The sequence below is a fragment of the Enhydra lutris genome, unplaced genomic scaffold, assembly GCF_002288905.1.
Source record: "Enhydra lutris kenyoni isolate GAN:26980312 unplaced genomic scaffold, ASM228890v2 scaffoldscaffold53, whole genome shotgun sequence".
NCBI lineage: Eukaryota > Metazoa > Chordata > Mammalia > Carnivora > Mustelidae > Enhydra > Enhydra lutris.
The window spans coordinates 12496096-12511334 of record NW_019154137.1 but is presented as its reverse complement, the minus strand read 5'-3'; the positions used below and the strand labels follow the sequence as shown (position 1 = coordinate 12511334).

At 40.6% G+C, this 15239-nt stretch overlaps 1 protein-coding gene across 2 annotated transcripts in view; it reads left to right on the top strand.

The window, feature by feature from the left end:
- Positions 1-15239, top strand: part of LOC111157277 (zinc finger DHHC-type containing 9) — a 34934-nt gene that overhangs the window by 5812 nt on the left and 13883 nt on the right. For both annotated transcript variants that reach the window (XM_022518573.1, XM_022518571.1), the window contains 2 exons: positions 6623-6783; positions 11256-11414. In XM_022518573.1, coding sequence (XP_022374281.1) covers positions 6623-6783; positions 11256-11414 — 320 coding nt within the window. The remainder of the gene's footprint in view (positions 1-6622; positions 6784-11255; positions 11415-15239) is intronic.

The window sequence follows — 15239 nt, the reverse complement described above, 5'->3', positions numbered from 1 at the left end:
AATGACTAAGTGACTCTTGACCTGAAGTATAAGCAGTTTGCTTCTATGCTCAGTCCTTATGTCTCATTGTGCTCTATGTAGAGGGAATTGTATCAAGGCGCTATCAAACCCTGTTGGACTGACCCTTGTGGGTGATTTTGATGTGTAGAGGAGTCATTGAATTAGATGAACTGAAAAAACCTTTGTAGTGGTGCTTCGTAATTGACCCACTTCTAGCCTATCCAAATTCTACCTCTCTTTCACGTCCCTTCTTGAGTCTTCCTTCCTGAAACCTTTCCAGTAATCTGCACATACTGCTCATTTAACACATCATCATATGACATTTCTTAGATTTCTAAATTCTATGATTATTATACTTTGAGCTCGTTCAATGCCAGGGACTATCTCCTATGTCTGTGTAGCCCTCCATGGTGCCTTCCACCAGACCTTACGTAGAGTAGGTGGTCAATAAATGTTACTGAATTAATACATTCTGGACACATTAAAATATAACAGTCTTGACTCACAGAATCATAGAATGGTAGAACTGGAAGGGGCCTTGGAAATTATCTCCATCCTTTTGCAGGCGAGGAAACCAGGTGCACAGAATAGAGGTCCCGTTGTCAAGATCAGTCAGCCAGCCAGTGCCTCTGTATGACACTACCTTTCATTTCATTGTTACCTTGAATATGGAATCCTAAAGACATTCAGATTTACTAAAGTGTGCATAGTGCCAAATGCTAAACTAGCATATTCTGGGTTCTTGCTAACTAGGGATTGTGTTACCTAGTGGCATCTAGGTTATTTGGGCCTCCCCCACTCAAGCTCCTGGGAAGTGAAGGTGTCTTTGTAGAAAACTAGTAGCACTCTGGCCTAGCATTCTGGTAGCCTTGCAGGAACAGAGAAGCCCGTGTTTAAGTGAACATAGAAAGGAAGCTTTGTGTTAGGGGTCATCACCTCTGTGACTACTACTCCGTCCCTGCTGCCCAAATGAGAATGGTTTGGAGAAAATTTAAGCCATGTGTGCTCCCTACCTCATTACTATGTGGGTGATCCTGATGAGAGGGGCATTGTGTCCCCGTGGAGAGACGGGAAAGACAATATGACAGCACAAAGTTACCAGGTTGAGGAAATACAGAGCTATGTAGACCAAAGCCAAACTGACATGGCAGAATATTGCGCTTATAGATCCTATGTCCAGGTTCCTGAAGTTACTTAGATGAGATTGGGAAGATGAAAAAGTGACTTTGTCGTGGTCTCTAACCAAGAGAACGTTTTCTGGAAAAATTTTCCGTGGAGGTTCTGTCTTGTGCTTTACCTAGCCCAAGATTCTAAGACTTGGCCAACCAAATAGCAGTTTTAGAAAGTCGTAGTTGCCTCTCCGATATCAATCTGTTGAAGTACGTAGCTAAGTTCAACTTGCTGATAAAGCACATTCCCTGGAGAAGGGTTGGATTATGTCTTCTAAATGGTATGCTTTCCTTTCTTTACAGTTCTGTCATTCAGAATTTATCTATATATTTTCAGCCTCTACTACCTTTTTTGGTGATAAGTTTCACACTGTCGATCTCTACTGAATGCATCTCCCATCTTTTTTTTTTAAAGATTTATTTCTTTATTTGAGAGAGAGAGAGAATGATCAGGAGGGGCAGAGGGAGAGGGAGAGAGGATCTCAAGCAGACTCCATGCTGAGTGCAGGGCCTGATGCAGGGCTCGATCCCAGGACCCTGAGATCATGATCTGAGCTGAAACCGAGAGTTGGATGCTTAACCTACTGTGACACTAGGCACCCCTCCTATCTTTTGAGATTGAGTCTTAATTGAGTATAGTGATCTTCTATTTTGGGAAAAGCAAGCACAAAGAACAGGGATTTCCCCCAGTATGCTGATATCACTTGAGATTTTTATTGAGGTAAAGAAGGGATCTCCTAAATCTTCTTCCTCAGAGACACCTGAGCTGGTATCATGTTTAAGAACAGAGGAGGCACCTTATGCCTTTGCAATAGCAAGAAGCCAGTGAATTCAGGGTAATTAGGGGAATATTTCTGGAACGGAGCAATGAGAAGGCAAGAACCTTATGATGGTTATTAGATGAGGCCAGTTAATGGAGGGCCTCGGAATAACTGGCCTGTGGGGTTTGGGGATTAGTATAAGCAGCAGGGAATTGTTCTATGCTTTGGGCAGGAGTACATTATAATTCAAATTTATTATTTGTTATATTTGAAATTTGCTATTTTTGTTATAATCGAAATGTGAAATTTGCTATTATCACTGCCGTTTAACAACTGCTTAGCAGGTTTGTCTGGCTAGAGATTTTGGCCCTCCTTAGAAGATGGCTCATTGCCTCAGAATTGAAAATGTCCCTGTTTGGTTAATTTTCCCCTTTGCTACTGGAGCAAAACAGACTTATGCCTCTTCCTTTGACCTTCACATAGCAGTCAAACTAGAGACTGATTTTAAATTATGTTTTTAGTGTCCAAGGAAACTTTTCCCTATCAGCAAACTCTTGAGTGTCATCATAAGAGCCTTGAGCCAGTATAGGTGACTCTGCATGTTTACTATGCTTTAGAAGTAGGTAGTGTGTAAGAGAACAGACAACTGTCCATATCAGTGGGGACTAATAGCAAAGGCTTATTACTATTATGTGGGACAAGGGCCATAGTGAGACTCTAATCTTGAGCCCTTTCTTCTGTTCCAAGCACAGCTCTTCCTTAAAGCCACCCTTAACAGCTGCTATGGGAGCAGTTTTAAGCAGCCACCAGCTTCCCAAGAGCTCTTCTCTGACCACTTATAGTCCTTAGAGTCTGAATCACCATCCTAACCCTTGATTATAAGATAAGACCTTATCTTATTCTTCAGCTATTTCATATGTTAGTTATGTTTTTCCCAACAAAATTAACTCCTATTTTCTTTTGTTCTTCATTTGTTAGACCCATAAACACTTGTTGGCTGATTGATTGCACTGAGCCATTAGGAAGACTTGGAGGTAGAGTATTGTATAGAATACCAATCCATGCTCCCAGTCTGTGAGGCAGAGCCCTGCTATGGAACCTGTCTGGTTTCTTACCAACTCCATTCATGAATCTCTTTTGAATTTTTTCATATCAGTTAAAGTCTGTGTCATTATCATTGTCCCTCCAATGAACTAGCATGCAAGGGATGGGGGATGGGACATGACACACCAGCCCAGCCTGGCACTGCTAGTTACTGCTAGACAGTACCATCATGCGGCCCATGGGACATGTGGAAGTCCAGTCGTGTAGTCCAGCTATGAAAGCCTGAGGCCAATCAAGAGGTTGATAGAAGGTGGCTTAAAATAATGATATTTCTTCAGGTGGCATAAAGGAAGACTTAGTGGAGACATGGTTGTGTTTATAAAATTCACAAGGGAGAAAAGCAACTTCTGAACCCTTTGGAAGGGGGAAAGCCTCTTGGTACTCTGAAGATAAAAGAGAGTTCTGTTTCAAAAAGTATATGGATATCATTATTCCAAGAAGTGATATAAATGGAAAATACTGGGGGATTTAAAAAAAAACAGCTTATATTCATGGATGACAGATCTAGTCTTCCAGTAAGACAAATTAGTGATTATTAGACTCCTGACTTTTCAGGTTGATATTGGGAATTGCCACCAAATTTTCACATACCCTGGTCCTGTCAGAGACAGATCTCTAGCTTAGTGCAATTATGGGATTAATCCAAGGGGGTATTTAAAAAAATATTATATTATATTATTTGAGATAGAGAGGTAGTAAAAGAGAGCAGGAGAAATGGGGAGAGGGAGAAGCAGGCTTCTCACCGCTGAGCAGGGAGCTGGACGTGGGGCTCAATCCCAGAACCCTAGAATCATGACCTGAGACAAAGGCAGAAGCTTAACCAACTGAGCCACTCAGGTGCCCCCTAAGGGGGTATTTTTGATCATAACTATTAAAGACAGACATACATGATAAGTTGTAGTTAACAGCAGTTTTAGCTACTGGCTCTCCAAGTTTCCTCTTACTTGGAGTGGAAAGGCCTGCTGGTCCCACATCTGCCTTCCCAGCCACACCCACTCACTAGTGACAACTGACTGCCAATAGCCTCATCTCTGGAGAACAGTACAATGGGCCTGTTGTGTACTTGTTGACATACAGAGTGGATTGTTTTAGCAGGTGCAGAAGATAGTCCGTGCGGAGATTACAGAGACCTTTATCCTTGATGGCGTAGCATAATTCAAATCTAAGTTGTCCTTTGTCTGGTTAACAAGCAGGTGTTGGAATGAGACTTAGTTAATCTTAGGTCCTTCATGCATGGGGGTAACATTGATTGTGTGTGTGTGTGTGTGTGTGTGCGCACGCATGTATGAGAGAGAGAGAGAGAGAGAGAGAGAGAGAGAGTTCTGTTTTCTCTGTATCTTTTTCCTGTAATAAAATGATTTAAAATCCCTTTGGTGGCCAGTCAGATAGCTCTGATTTTTCTGTTTATTGGAGACCATACACCCAGAGCAGTTCAAGTCCTAGAGAAGTTGTTTGTTTTCAAGAGTGATCTTAGAAATAGGCAATGACTAGAAAGATGGCTGTTTTCTGTTAGTGTATTTTACTTGGCTTGCTCATGAAACAGAGTCTTAATGTTTCTTCTGTATCCTCTGGGTTCCTGATAGGCAGAGGTGACTTTTGTTTCCAAATTCACTTTTTGGCTACGCGTTCTACTGAAGGTGGAACAATGGAAAAGAAGGTAATCCACAAGCTAGTGATCTGTAAGGACCTTAATTACCTTGTATATAGTCAGATCCTTCAGTTCTTCAAATTTTACCTCCTACCCTTAGCTTTTAGGGAAAGGAAGTAAATCATACAAAATCAGGCTATGACCGAGGATTTTGTTAAAAACAAACAGGCGAGCAAACAAAAAGCCACAAAATCATTTTGCAAGTTCACTACATATGTTCATTTCTACTGACAAATTGCTCAGCCCAATATTTGGTTGGTTCTCACCCGCCCACCCCTGCACTCGTGTGTGTGGCAGGGAGGCAGGGGGAGGATCTCGTGTGGATTTCTAAAACTACAGTGAATGTACAACCTGGGGTTAAATGTTTGCTTTGAGTGGACAGCAGCTTGCTTAATCCCCATGCCGATGAGGTAAGCCTTTTTCCTTAGCTTACTTTCTCCACTCTCCCTCTGGCCCTTGCTCATCCACTTATAGTCTGCCTCCAAGAGAAGATCTCTGTATTGAAGGAAAAAATGTGCCTCAGGAGGAAAAGAATAAAAATAGGTCAGTGATAACTCTCATCACATATTCCTATTTGAAATTCAGCTGGATGCAACAAGTATTTGTGGATAGCTTCTTTGTTCCCATACTTGTATTAAGCTCTGGGAGATACAGAACCACGATGGTAAGATGGTAACGTTAAGAGCTGACATTTACTTAACGTTTACTATGTGTCAGGTGCAGTTCTAAGCACTTTATTTATATTCATGCATTTGATGACACAATGATCTTATGTAGTGCTATTACTATCCTCAGTTCACAGCTAAGGAGACTGAAGTTAATTAAGTCACCCAAGTAGGAGCTGGCAGAGCCAGAATGCAAACACAAACATTCCTACTTCACAAAGACAAGGTTTTTCCTCTTACGAAGTGCAGCTGGGGAAGACGAGGTCAACATAGTGAAAAGCAGCTAGGAAACACTACAAGGCTCTGGCAGTGAGGACTACCACGGTAGAGAAGGGAGAGATTAGTGCAGCTTAGGCTAGGCCTCTCAGAAGAGGCAAGACTTCTCTAAATCCCAGATTCTCCAGCTATCAAATGGGTATAATAGACTTTATGTCATAGATTTACTGTGAGAATTGAATGAGATAATGCATATAAACGGCTTAGTGCGGTGCCTGGCATACGCTGAGTTGTGATGGTGGCAATGATGGCATTGATATCTCTGGGACCTGAAAGATGAGTAGATCTGGGATATCCAGAGAGGAAGAGGGGTGGCTTTCCGGGTGAATTATGAGGAAAGAGGAGGAGCAAACATGATGTTGGGGAGAGGTGCTGAGGAGATACAATTTTCTTATTCCTTTGCCTGAGGTCACTAAGTACCTACTAGCAGAGCAAATTGAGGAGAGAAGAGGATGGATGTTACAAAGTCAATCAGCAGCCCTGAAGCTTTTCACTAGCCTTGAAGCGTGCCAGATGTACCCTCTGACACTGGGACCCTGCTTCATGAATGGTCCTCATCTTTTCTTCCTCCTCTTTGAGCTCAGGCCTAATGCCAGATGAGTGATTATGAAAAGCTCTAGACATTCCCAGAGTGAGAGCAACCTGTGGTATTTACAAGTCCAGGCTCAGTTGCTTCCCTGACCCTACTAGGTGTGAGCCTTTCCCAAGGCACAGAGGAAATGTCCTCAGCAGGCTGACAGGAGGAATTGGACTTGGTGATAGGGGAGGTCCCTGGAGACTGTCTTCTGAGGTTATAGGTGACATCAAGTAAGCGTTGAGCCTACTATGTGAAGAACCGTATATTAGGAGTTATGCGTAGTTCAAGAGAAGGAAAAAACATGGTCTCCTCCCTCAATGTACTGCTCATTTTATTGTGGAGACCAGATCGACATGCTGGTAAGAGTTTGTGGCCAATATAGGGTGGATATAACTAAATGTTCAATCACCCACTTTCTTCAGATGTCGCTACCTGGCTGTCCAGCTCTCTCCTGCCATCCCTGTGTTTGCTGCCATGCTCTTCCTTTTCTCCATGGCTACACTGTTGAGGACCAGCTTCAGTGACCCTGGAGTGATCCCTCGGGCCCTACCAGATGAAGCAGCTTTCATAGAAATGGAGATAGGTGAGTGTTCTAACCAGCTGGCAAGATGCTGTGGTGACTTTAATCACTAAAGGAATGGAATCATAATAGTAGTTGCAGACTAAGAATAATATCTAGCTTTTTCCCTGTAAGATCCTGAATCTGAGATCATGACTACCCTATGGTTTTGGTAAGGCAGGTTTAGCAAGATTTGAAAGCCATATGCTTCATTCTTCCTTGTGTTGGGTTGTGTCTCAGGAAGGGTTTGTCTTACTGCACTCGTCCTAAGAGGATGGGATTTTTTTTTTTTACCTTTGAGGGGTCATAAACTCATTTGATTTTTTTTTTGATGAAAGCTATAAGCCTTCTTTTCATAAAAATATTCTTATATGTTTGATTATACATATAATTTGGGATGTAATTTCAGAGATTCACAGATCTTTTGAAGCACAATCATGGGCCCCACCAAGAACTCCTGCTTTAAGGCAATACACAAGGTGGGAGGAAACAGCTATGATGCCAGGAACCACTGAGAATTCTAGGAAGGTAAAGGAGGGTAAAGGGAGCAGTTACAGGCTCATTATGGTGCAGTTTTCAGCTCAGGGTAGGTCTCTTTGGGACAGAGATAAAGTGCTACACTAGCCAGGATGCAGGGTGACTCCACAAATTGAACCAGAAGATCCCAGGGCTAGAGGAGGGAATATCCTAGGAGCTCGCACCGGGAAAGAAGTCCAGGATATCAGTACTCGTGGGGACTGGGAGCCTCCCAGACTCCACAGCAGTGCTTGCCTAAATTGTTTGCAAGTCCAGTAGCCAAGTAGCTTGAGTTAGTGTCCAACCTAGATAGATTAGAAGAAAGGGGCCCAGGACTTATAAGACTAAAAGCCATGCCCACGGACCATCAATCTATGGTTAGCCTTTAGATTGTTAGGGTGTTTGTTTGTTTTTTGATTTTTATATTACTTTATTTTTTTTAAAGATTTTATTTATTTATTTGACAGAGAGAGATCACAAGCAGGCAGAGAGGCAGGCAGAGAGAGAGGAGGAAGCAGGCTCCCTGCTGAGCAGAGAGCCCGATGTGGGGCCCGATCCCAGGACCCTGAGATCATGACCCGAGCCGAAGGCAGCGGCTTAACCCACTGAGCCATCCAGGCGCCCCATGATTTTTATATTACTTTAATTAAAAACACACAAACATTAAAGTTATAATAGGTATTATATTACATTTATATTTTTGAGAGAATTTACATTTGTATAATATTATCTGCCTATCCAAGAAAATACTATGTCTCTATTTTAAGATTGAATTTTATGCCCTTGAATAAAATTTTTATAGTTTTAAATTCTAGTTTCTATATTTCTTATATTGAATTTATTCCTAATGTTTATATGCATGCTATCATCAATGAAATATTTTCTCCCATTTCCATTTGATGTCTTTTCCTCCAGTTTTATCAAGATGTAATTGACACAACATTGTGTAAGTTTAAAGTATACAATCTGTTGATTTGATACTCCTTTACAGTGGTTTGAAAGCGTCCAGGCTTTTGTATTTCTTTTGTTTATTTTAGCTGCATTTCCCTCTAGCTTCTCAGCGAATTTCTTTTTGAAGAATTCTAGCCTGTTTTAGTTGAGCTAAGGGGGCATAGTTTGTGCACATCTGAGCTTGAACTACTTAGGGATGGGGTAAGAGTGGGAATAGTGGGGAAAAAGCAGAGGCCAGGTGTGTTGGTGCAGCTGGAGTTCAGGGGAGACCTGGTAAAGCTGGGGTAGTTAGGAATAAGATAGGAGGGAGAGTTGTGTGTGCCATATTTTCGCCATCTGGATTATTCTTTTATCATCATCTTTCCATTCACATATGGAGAAACTGAAGGTCAAGGCAGTGCCTTGACTTGTCTCTTGCATCTCCCAGCAGGTGTTAGCAAGGTTAGTTCTGTTTTGCCAGATCACTGGGCCTGGAGCCCACGCTTGAGCTGTCACATTGTGACCTCTCCTTTTAGCATGTTTCTCTCCGTAGAAGAATACATTCTTGCGTTCATTTGTATGTTTATGTTAGCAAGTTTTTGTCAATTTGCACTCATCCCTGTGCTGGGTATGCTCTATGCATGGAGGTTGGGGCAGAAGACAACATTGTGATTCCCTTGCAGCATAGCTCCTCATGGGGAGGATGAACCATGAACTCTATCTCACAAGTGCCTTCATGTAAAGGCCATGCAAGGGAATATTAAGGTGGCATGCTGGTCCTTACATCATTCTCTAGTGAAGAGCTATCCCCATCCTTTTAAGACTTGTGGCACACTGTTATTGTTTGATTTCACAGCATCTACCCCACTCTGCAAAAAAAGGAAAAAAGTTCCATATGGCAGATATTTTTAAAATCAAAGTGAATTGAAAAATTTTTCTGTTTTTAGAATTACCCTGCACATCTAGGGTGCAACGAGACAGGCATTCTCATATGCTGCAGATGGATGGGCGTGCAAATTGATACAATCTGTCTGGGAAGCATTTTAGCAATAAGCAATATGGGCTTTAAGGATTCATACCCTTTGACCCAGTAATTCCACTTCACTTAGAGTTTAGTTAAAGGAAATAATCAGATTCATACAAATTACTGTAGAAGGATTTTCAGCATGTCATTTTTTTCTTTTTCCTTTTTTTTTCTTTTTAATATGGGCCTAGCTGTTTTAATGCTGGCAACTTCATATATTACTGCTCAGACTTCAACATGCTTTTCTTTTTTTTCTTTCTGTTTTAGAAATTAATTGTAATGCATATTAAATAATATATATTCTCTTTTTTAAAAAAGATCTTATTTATTTGAGAGAGAGAGGTGGGGGAAGGGGCAGAGGGAGAGGGAGAGAACTTCAAGCCGACTCCAAGGTGAGACTGGAGCCCAACTATCGGGGTTCAGTCTCACTACCCTGAGATCATGACCTGAGTTGACACCAAGAGTTGGATGCTCAACTGACTGAGCCACCCAGGTGCCCCAACATATGTATATATTGTTGAGAAGGGGAGGTGGAAATTGGGATTGCGGTGGTGATCAGAGGGGATTTAAACTTTATCTGTAACATTTTAAGTTTTTTCATGCAACATCATTTAAATAGTCAAAACCCAGAGGCCATTTAAATGCCTACAATATGGAATGGTTAAATAGATTATGGTATGTACATATGATGGAATATTATATTGCCAGTATTAATATTTTTTGGAAGAGAAATTAACAACCATGGGAAAGTGTTCACCATACAGTGTTAAGCGAAAAACAGAGGGTACAAAATTATATTTATAATGTGATCTCAAATTTTTAAAAATCATGGTTTATTTACCTGTTAAGGAAATACACCAAAACACCTGGATATTCCTGAGTTGAGAGACTATCAATGATTTTTTTCTTACATACATCTTTTGTTTTTTCTAAACCTTTACAATAAGCATGCATTACTCTTATTTTTAAATGATTATTTTTCTGATTCTAAGTATTACCAGCCTTTTTTATGCATATATTTTATTTTTGCAAGATAATATCCTTTTATGCATGTTACATGCTTTCTAGTGTACATTTTCATTTTGCAATATATTGTGAATATTGTCCTGTGTTTTCATTCACTTGTCTACATCATTTTAAATGGTTGCACAATATTCCATCCTATGCATGCATTTACTTAACCAATCCCCTGTGACACTGAGGTTATTTTCAGGTTTTCACTATTAAAAGGGACTCTGTGACAAATATCCTTCCATCAACATCTTTTGTGTATCTCTTTGTAATTTTGTTAAATTCCTAGAAACAGAATTGCTGGGTCAAAAAATATATGCCTTTAAAGTTTTGGGAGCCACTGCTTTATCACTTACTGATTATGTATAAAAATACCTTCCCCATCCTTGCCAATACTGGGGATTTTTATTATTTTTTATTAAAGATTTTATTTATTTGTCAGAGAGAGAGAGAGAGAGAGAGAACACAAGCAGGGGGGAGCAGCAGGCAGAGGGAGAAGCAAGTGGAGGGAGAAGCAGGCTCCCCACTGAGCAAGGAGCTCAATGCTGGACTCAACCCCAGGACCCTGGGATCATGACCTGAGCTGAAGGCAGACACTTAACCGACTGAGCCACCCAGGCGTCCCATTTTTATTCTTTTTAATATTTGTTAATATACTAGGAGGTATCAGCATCTTTGTGTGCATCTTTTTATGCCTTTGATTCTTAGTGAATTTGAATGATTTCATTTCATATGCTTTTTAGCCATTTTTATTTCTTTTATAAATGTTTTTCTTTGTAATCTGCTGAAAAACATGAAGAAACCTCTTTTCACATGTGCAGAAAAGAATTCCATGGTATTCAGTGGAATTTGATGGGATACTTGTTGATGTTGACAGTGCCCTCAGGCAGTGCTAGTCTGGAAAAGGCAGTGGGCCTAAGGAACTGGTGATTGCTCCCACTGCTTTTGGAGAAGTGAGACTTTGGGGCTCAAATAATGACTGGCAGTGATATTAACTGTCTTTACTGACCTACAGAAGCTACCAATGGTGCAGTGCCCCAGGGCCAGCGACCACCTCCTCGTATCAAGAATTTCCAGATCAACAACCAGATTGTAAAGCTGAAATACTGTTATACATGCAAGATCTTCCGGCCTCCCCGGGCCTCCCATTGCAGCATCTGTGACAACTGTGTGGGTGAGTAAAACCAAAGGGGCTTTGTCTGGGGGAAAGTCTGAACTGAAGGAGAGGGTCAAGGTTATTTTTTTAGGGAAGAATCAGTAGTGGTGGGAAGATTGATTTATATAGGAAATAAGCTAGGTTTAGTTAGGAAACTTTAGGAAGCAAGGTACTGAACAGCTGTAGATCAATTGTACTTCTATAGATCATATCATAATTTAAATATCCTCTAGTCTGAAATGTATTTAAAAAACCTTTTTGATAAATGGGGAAGTAAACTTGACCTGTTTTTCAAATCCGGATTTGTTTCAAGTGGAACCTGCCTTACTTGGGGGGAAGAGAGCTCTAGTCCACTAGAGGGCAGCATCAGGGAAGGAAGGGATATGTAAGAAGTAGTGTTCCCAAGAAGAAAGTTGCTAGCATTTATTGAGTTCCTACTATATCCCAGGCACTGTGCTAAGTGCTTTCCCTTTCTCTTATTTAAGACTCATCAGAACCCCATTTGGTGGGTATTATCCCCTTTTTACAGATGAGGAAATAGGTGATGCATCTTTGTGCAGGCTCATGTAATTAATATGATAAGAAACTGGAGTAGGTCTGATTCCAAAACTGTCATTTCATCTTTCTCTGCCGATGTTGCAAGGGTGGTGGGTGTGCATAGTACATGGGTCTGTGCTTCTATCTGCATATATGTGGCTTAGTTGTAATCACTGCCTACTGTGTGTTGAACCCTGGGAAAGATCAGAAACAGGCAGTAAATATGTCTGTTGATAATGTGCAACTCCTTACCTTACCAATAAGCATACTTTTAAAAAAAGATTTTATTTTTTTTATTTGAGAGAGAAAGCACAAGTGCACATGCATGCGGGGTAGGGATTGGGGGAAGGAGCAGAGGGGGAGGGAAAAGGATAAACAGACTCTGTCCTGAGAACAGAGCCCAACACAGGGCTCAGGGTTTGATCCCAGGACCCTGAGATCATGATCTGAGCCAAAACCAAGAGTCAGATGTTTAACTGACTGAGCCACTAGGCTCCCCAAGCATACTTCTAGCACTCTTTGTATATGCCATGAAACATGCCTCACTGAGTACATTGCTTTCTTCTTATTAGCCAATTCTTTGGGCAAATGTTGGGAAGATAAAGTTTACTTTATATGGTAAAAATCTGTATGTAGATGGGACTTTTATAAATTAAAACTTGTTTTAAATTAGGAAGCTTGATATTTCAAGAATTTCTGATATGAAGGTTTTTTTTAAAAGATTTTATTTATTTATTTGACAGACAGAGATCACAAGTAGGCAGAGAGGCAGGCAGAGAGAGGGGGGAGCAGGCTCTCAAGAGCCTGATGTGGGGCTCGATCCCAGGACCCTGGGATCATGACCTGAGCCGAAGGCAGAGGCTTTAACCCACTGAGCCACCCAGGTGCCCCTGATGTGAAGGTTTTCATAAAGAATTCTCTCTCCTTATTAATATTCTTACGTATAAAGAACTTTGATTTTTTGAAAAGAAGCACTAACATTCCAGTAGAAATATGGACAGTTTGTAAAATAGGAAATGTAATTAACTAGTTAACATGAAAAAGGGTCATCCCTACTAAAAATCAAAGAAATAAAAATTAAAACAGGGTCTCTTAAAATCTAGAACATTAGCAAATAAAACCTGGTAATGCTTAGTCCTACCCTGACAGAAGTGTAAATTGGAACAAACTTTTTGGAAGACAACCTAGTAAGATTCATAAAAGCTTTAAAATATGTATACCCTTTGATGCCAGTGATTCCCTTTCTAGGGATAGATCCCTAGATAGAAAATAATAAAATAAAAATATTCCCTTTCTAGGCATAGATCCCTAGATAGAAAATAATCAGGGATGTGGTAAAAGATTTAGGTATGGAAATATTTACCTCAGGATTATTATGATGATGAAAAATAGGATAAACCTAATTGACCACACGTAGATAAGTGGTCAAATAAATTGTGGGACATTCATGCAATAGACTTGTGGGGAAAGCTCAGATCAGAAAGCTAAATGAAGGGCACTGGCGTGGCTTAGTCGTTAAGCATCTGCCTTCAGCTCAGGTCATGAACCCAGGATCCTGGGATTGAGCTCCGCATGGGGCTCCCTGCTCAGCGGGAAGCCTGCTCCTCCCTCTCTCACTCCCTCTGCTTGTGTTCCCTCTCGCTGTGTCTCTCTGTCAAGTAAATAAACAAAATCTTAAAAAAAAAAAAGAAAGCTAAATGAAATAAAATAGGAGATAGACTACATTTATAGCGTGATCTCAGTTACACAGTTGAAAAAATATATATAAAGATATATGCAAGGAAATATACCAGAATGCTTATGCTTATAGTTTCTTATCTATAGGTTGTGGAATTATGAGTGATTTTATTTCCTCTATTTTTCTTTTTTCTTTCGAGTTTTCTGTGATGAGCATATATTAGTTATATTATCAGAAAAAGTATGATTTAAGGGGCACCTGGGTGGCTCAGTGGGTTAAAGCCTCTGCCTTCGGCTCAGGTCATGATCCCAGGGTCCTGGGATGGAGCCCCACATCAGGCTCTCTGCTCGGCAGGGAGCCTGCTTCCCTTGCTCTCTCTCTGCCTGCTTCTCTGCCTACTTGTGATCTCTGTCTGTCAAATAAATAAATAAAATCTTTAGGAAAAAAATAAAGAAAAAGTATGATTTAAAATAGTAGGGGGGCCTGGGTGGCTCAGTCGGTTAAGAGTCCAACTCTTGATTTCAGCTCAGGTCATAATCTCAGGATCATGAGGTCAAGCTCTGTGTCAGGCTTCACGCTCAGCATGGAGTCTGCTTGAGATTCTCTGTCTCCTTTCCCTCCACCCCTCCCACCCTAAAATAAATAAATAAAATCTTAAAAAATAAAAATAAAATACAGTAAAAATGTATCTGTATAAATCTACGGTTTTCAATGTTTTTATATGGCAGTTTTGCTTAAAGTGAGGCCATATCTGTAATTCTTCTTTTCTAATTTATTTTATTTTATTTTTAAAAAGATTTTATTTATTTATTTGACCCAGAGAGAGAGAGATCATAAGTAGGCAGAGCAGCAGGCAGAGAGATGGGGGGGGGGGGGGAACAGGCTCCCTGCTGAGCAGAGAGCCCAATGTGGAGCTTGATCCCAGGACCCTGAGATCATGACCTGAGCCAGAGGCAGAGGCTTAACTCACTGAGCCACTCAGGCACCCCAATATCTGTAATTCTTGATCCAGATATTACCCTAATCAGTTGGATGTGTCTTTTCTACATATTCTTTTCCTTTAGCTGAAAAGATATATTGTAGCCATTTAGCCAGGAGATGTACCATTCTTACAGTCTTAATTTTGACCAGTACATAGCTCATTTTTTAAATGCTGTATTTTATTCATTAAAATAACACATGTTCATTGTAGAAAATATGGGAAGTACAGCAAGTACAAATAAAACTTAATCCCAAATTTACTCTCCATTTTTCTGTATCTCCTTCCACTGTCGCTTGTTTGGAAGTTAGATCACACATGATAGAGTTTTTTTCTTAAAGATTTTATTTATTTATTTGACAGACAGAGATCACAAGTAGGCAGAGAGAGAGGAAGGGAAGCAAGCTCCCTGCTGAGCAGGGAGCCCAATGCGGGGCTCGATCCCAGGACCCTGGGATCATGACCTGAGCCGAAGGCAGAGGCTTTAACCCACTGAGCCACCCAGGCACCCCACACATGATAGAGTTTTTAATCCTGCCTTTGTCATTTAACATTATATCCTGAGCATTTTTCTACATCTTTAATAAGTATTTTTTGAATATATTATTTTAATGACTGCATAATCCATCATATGGCTATATTCTAGTTT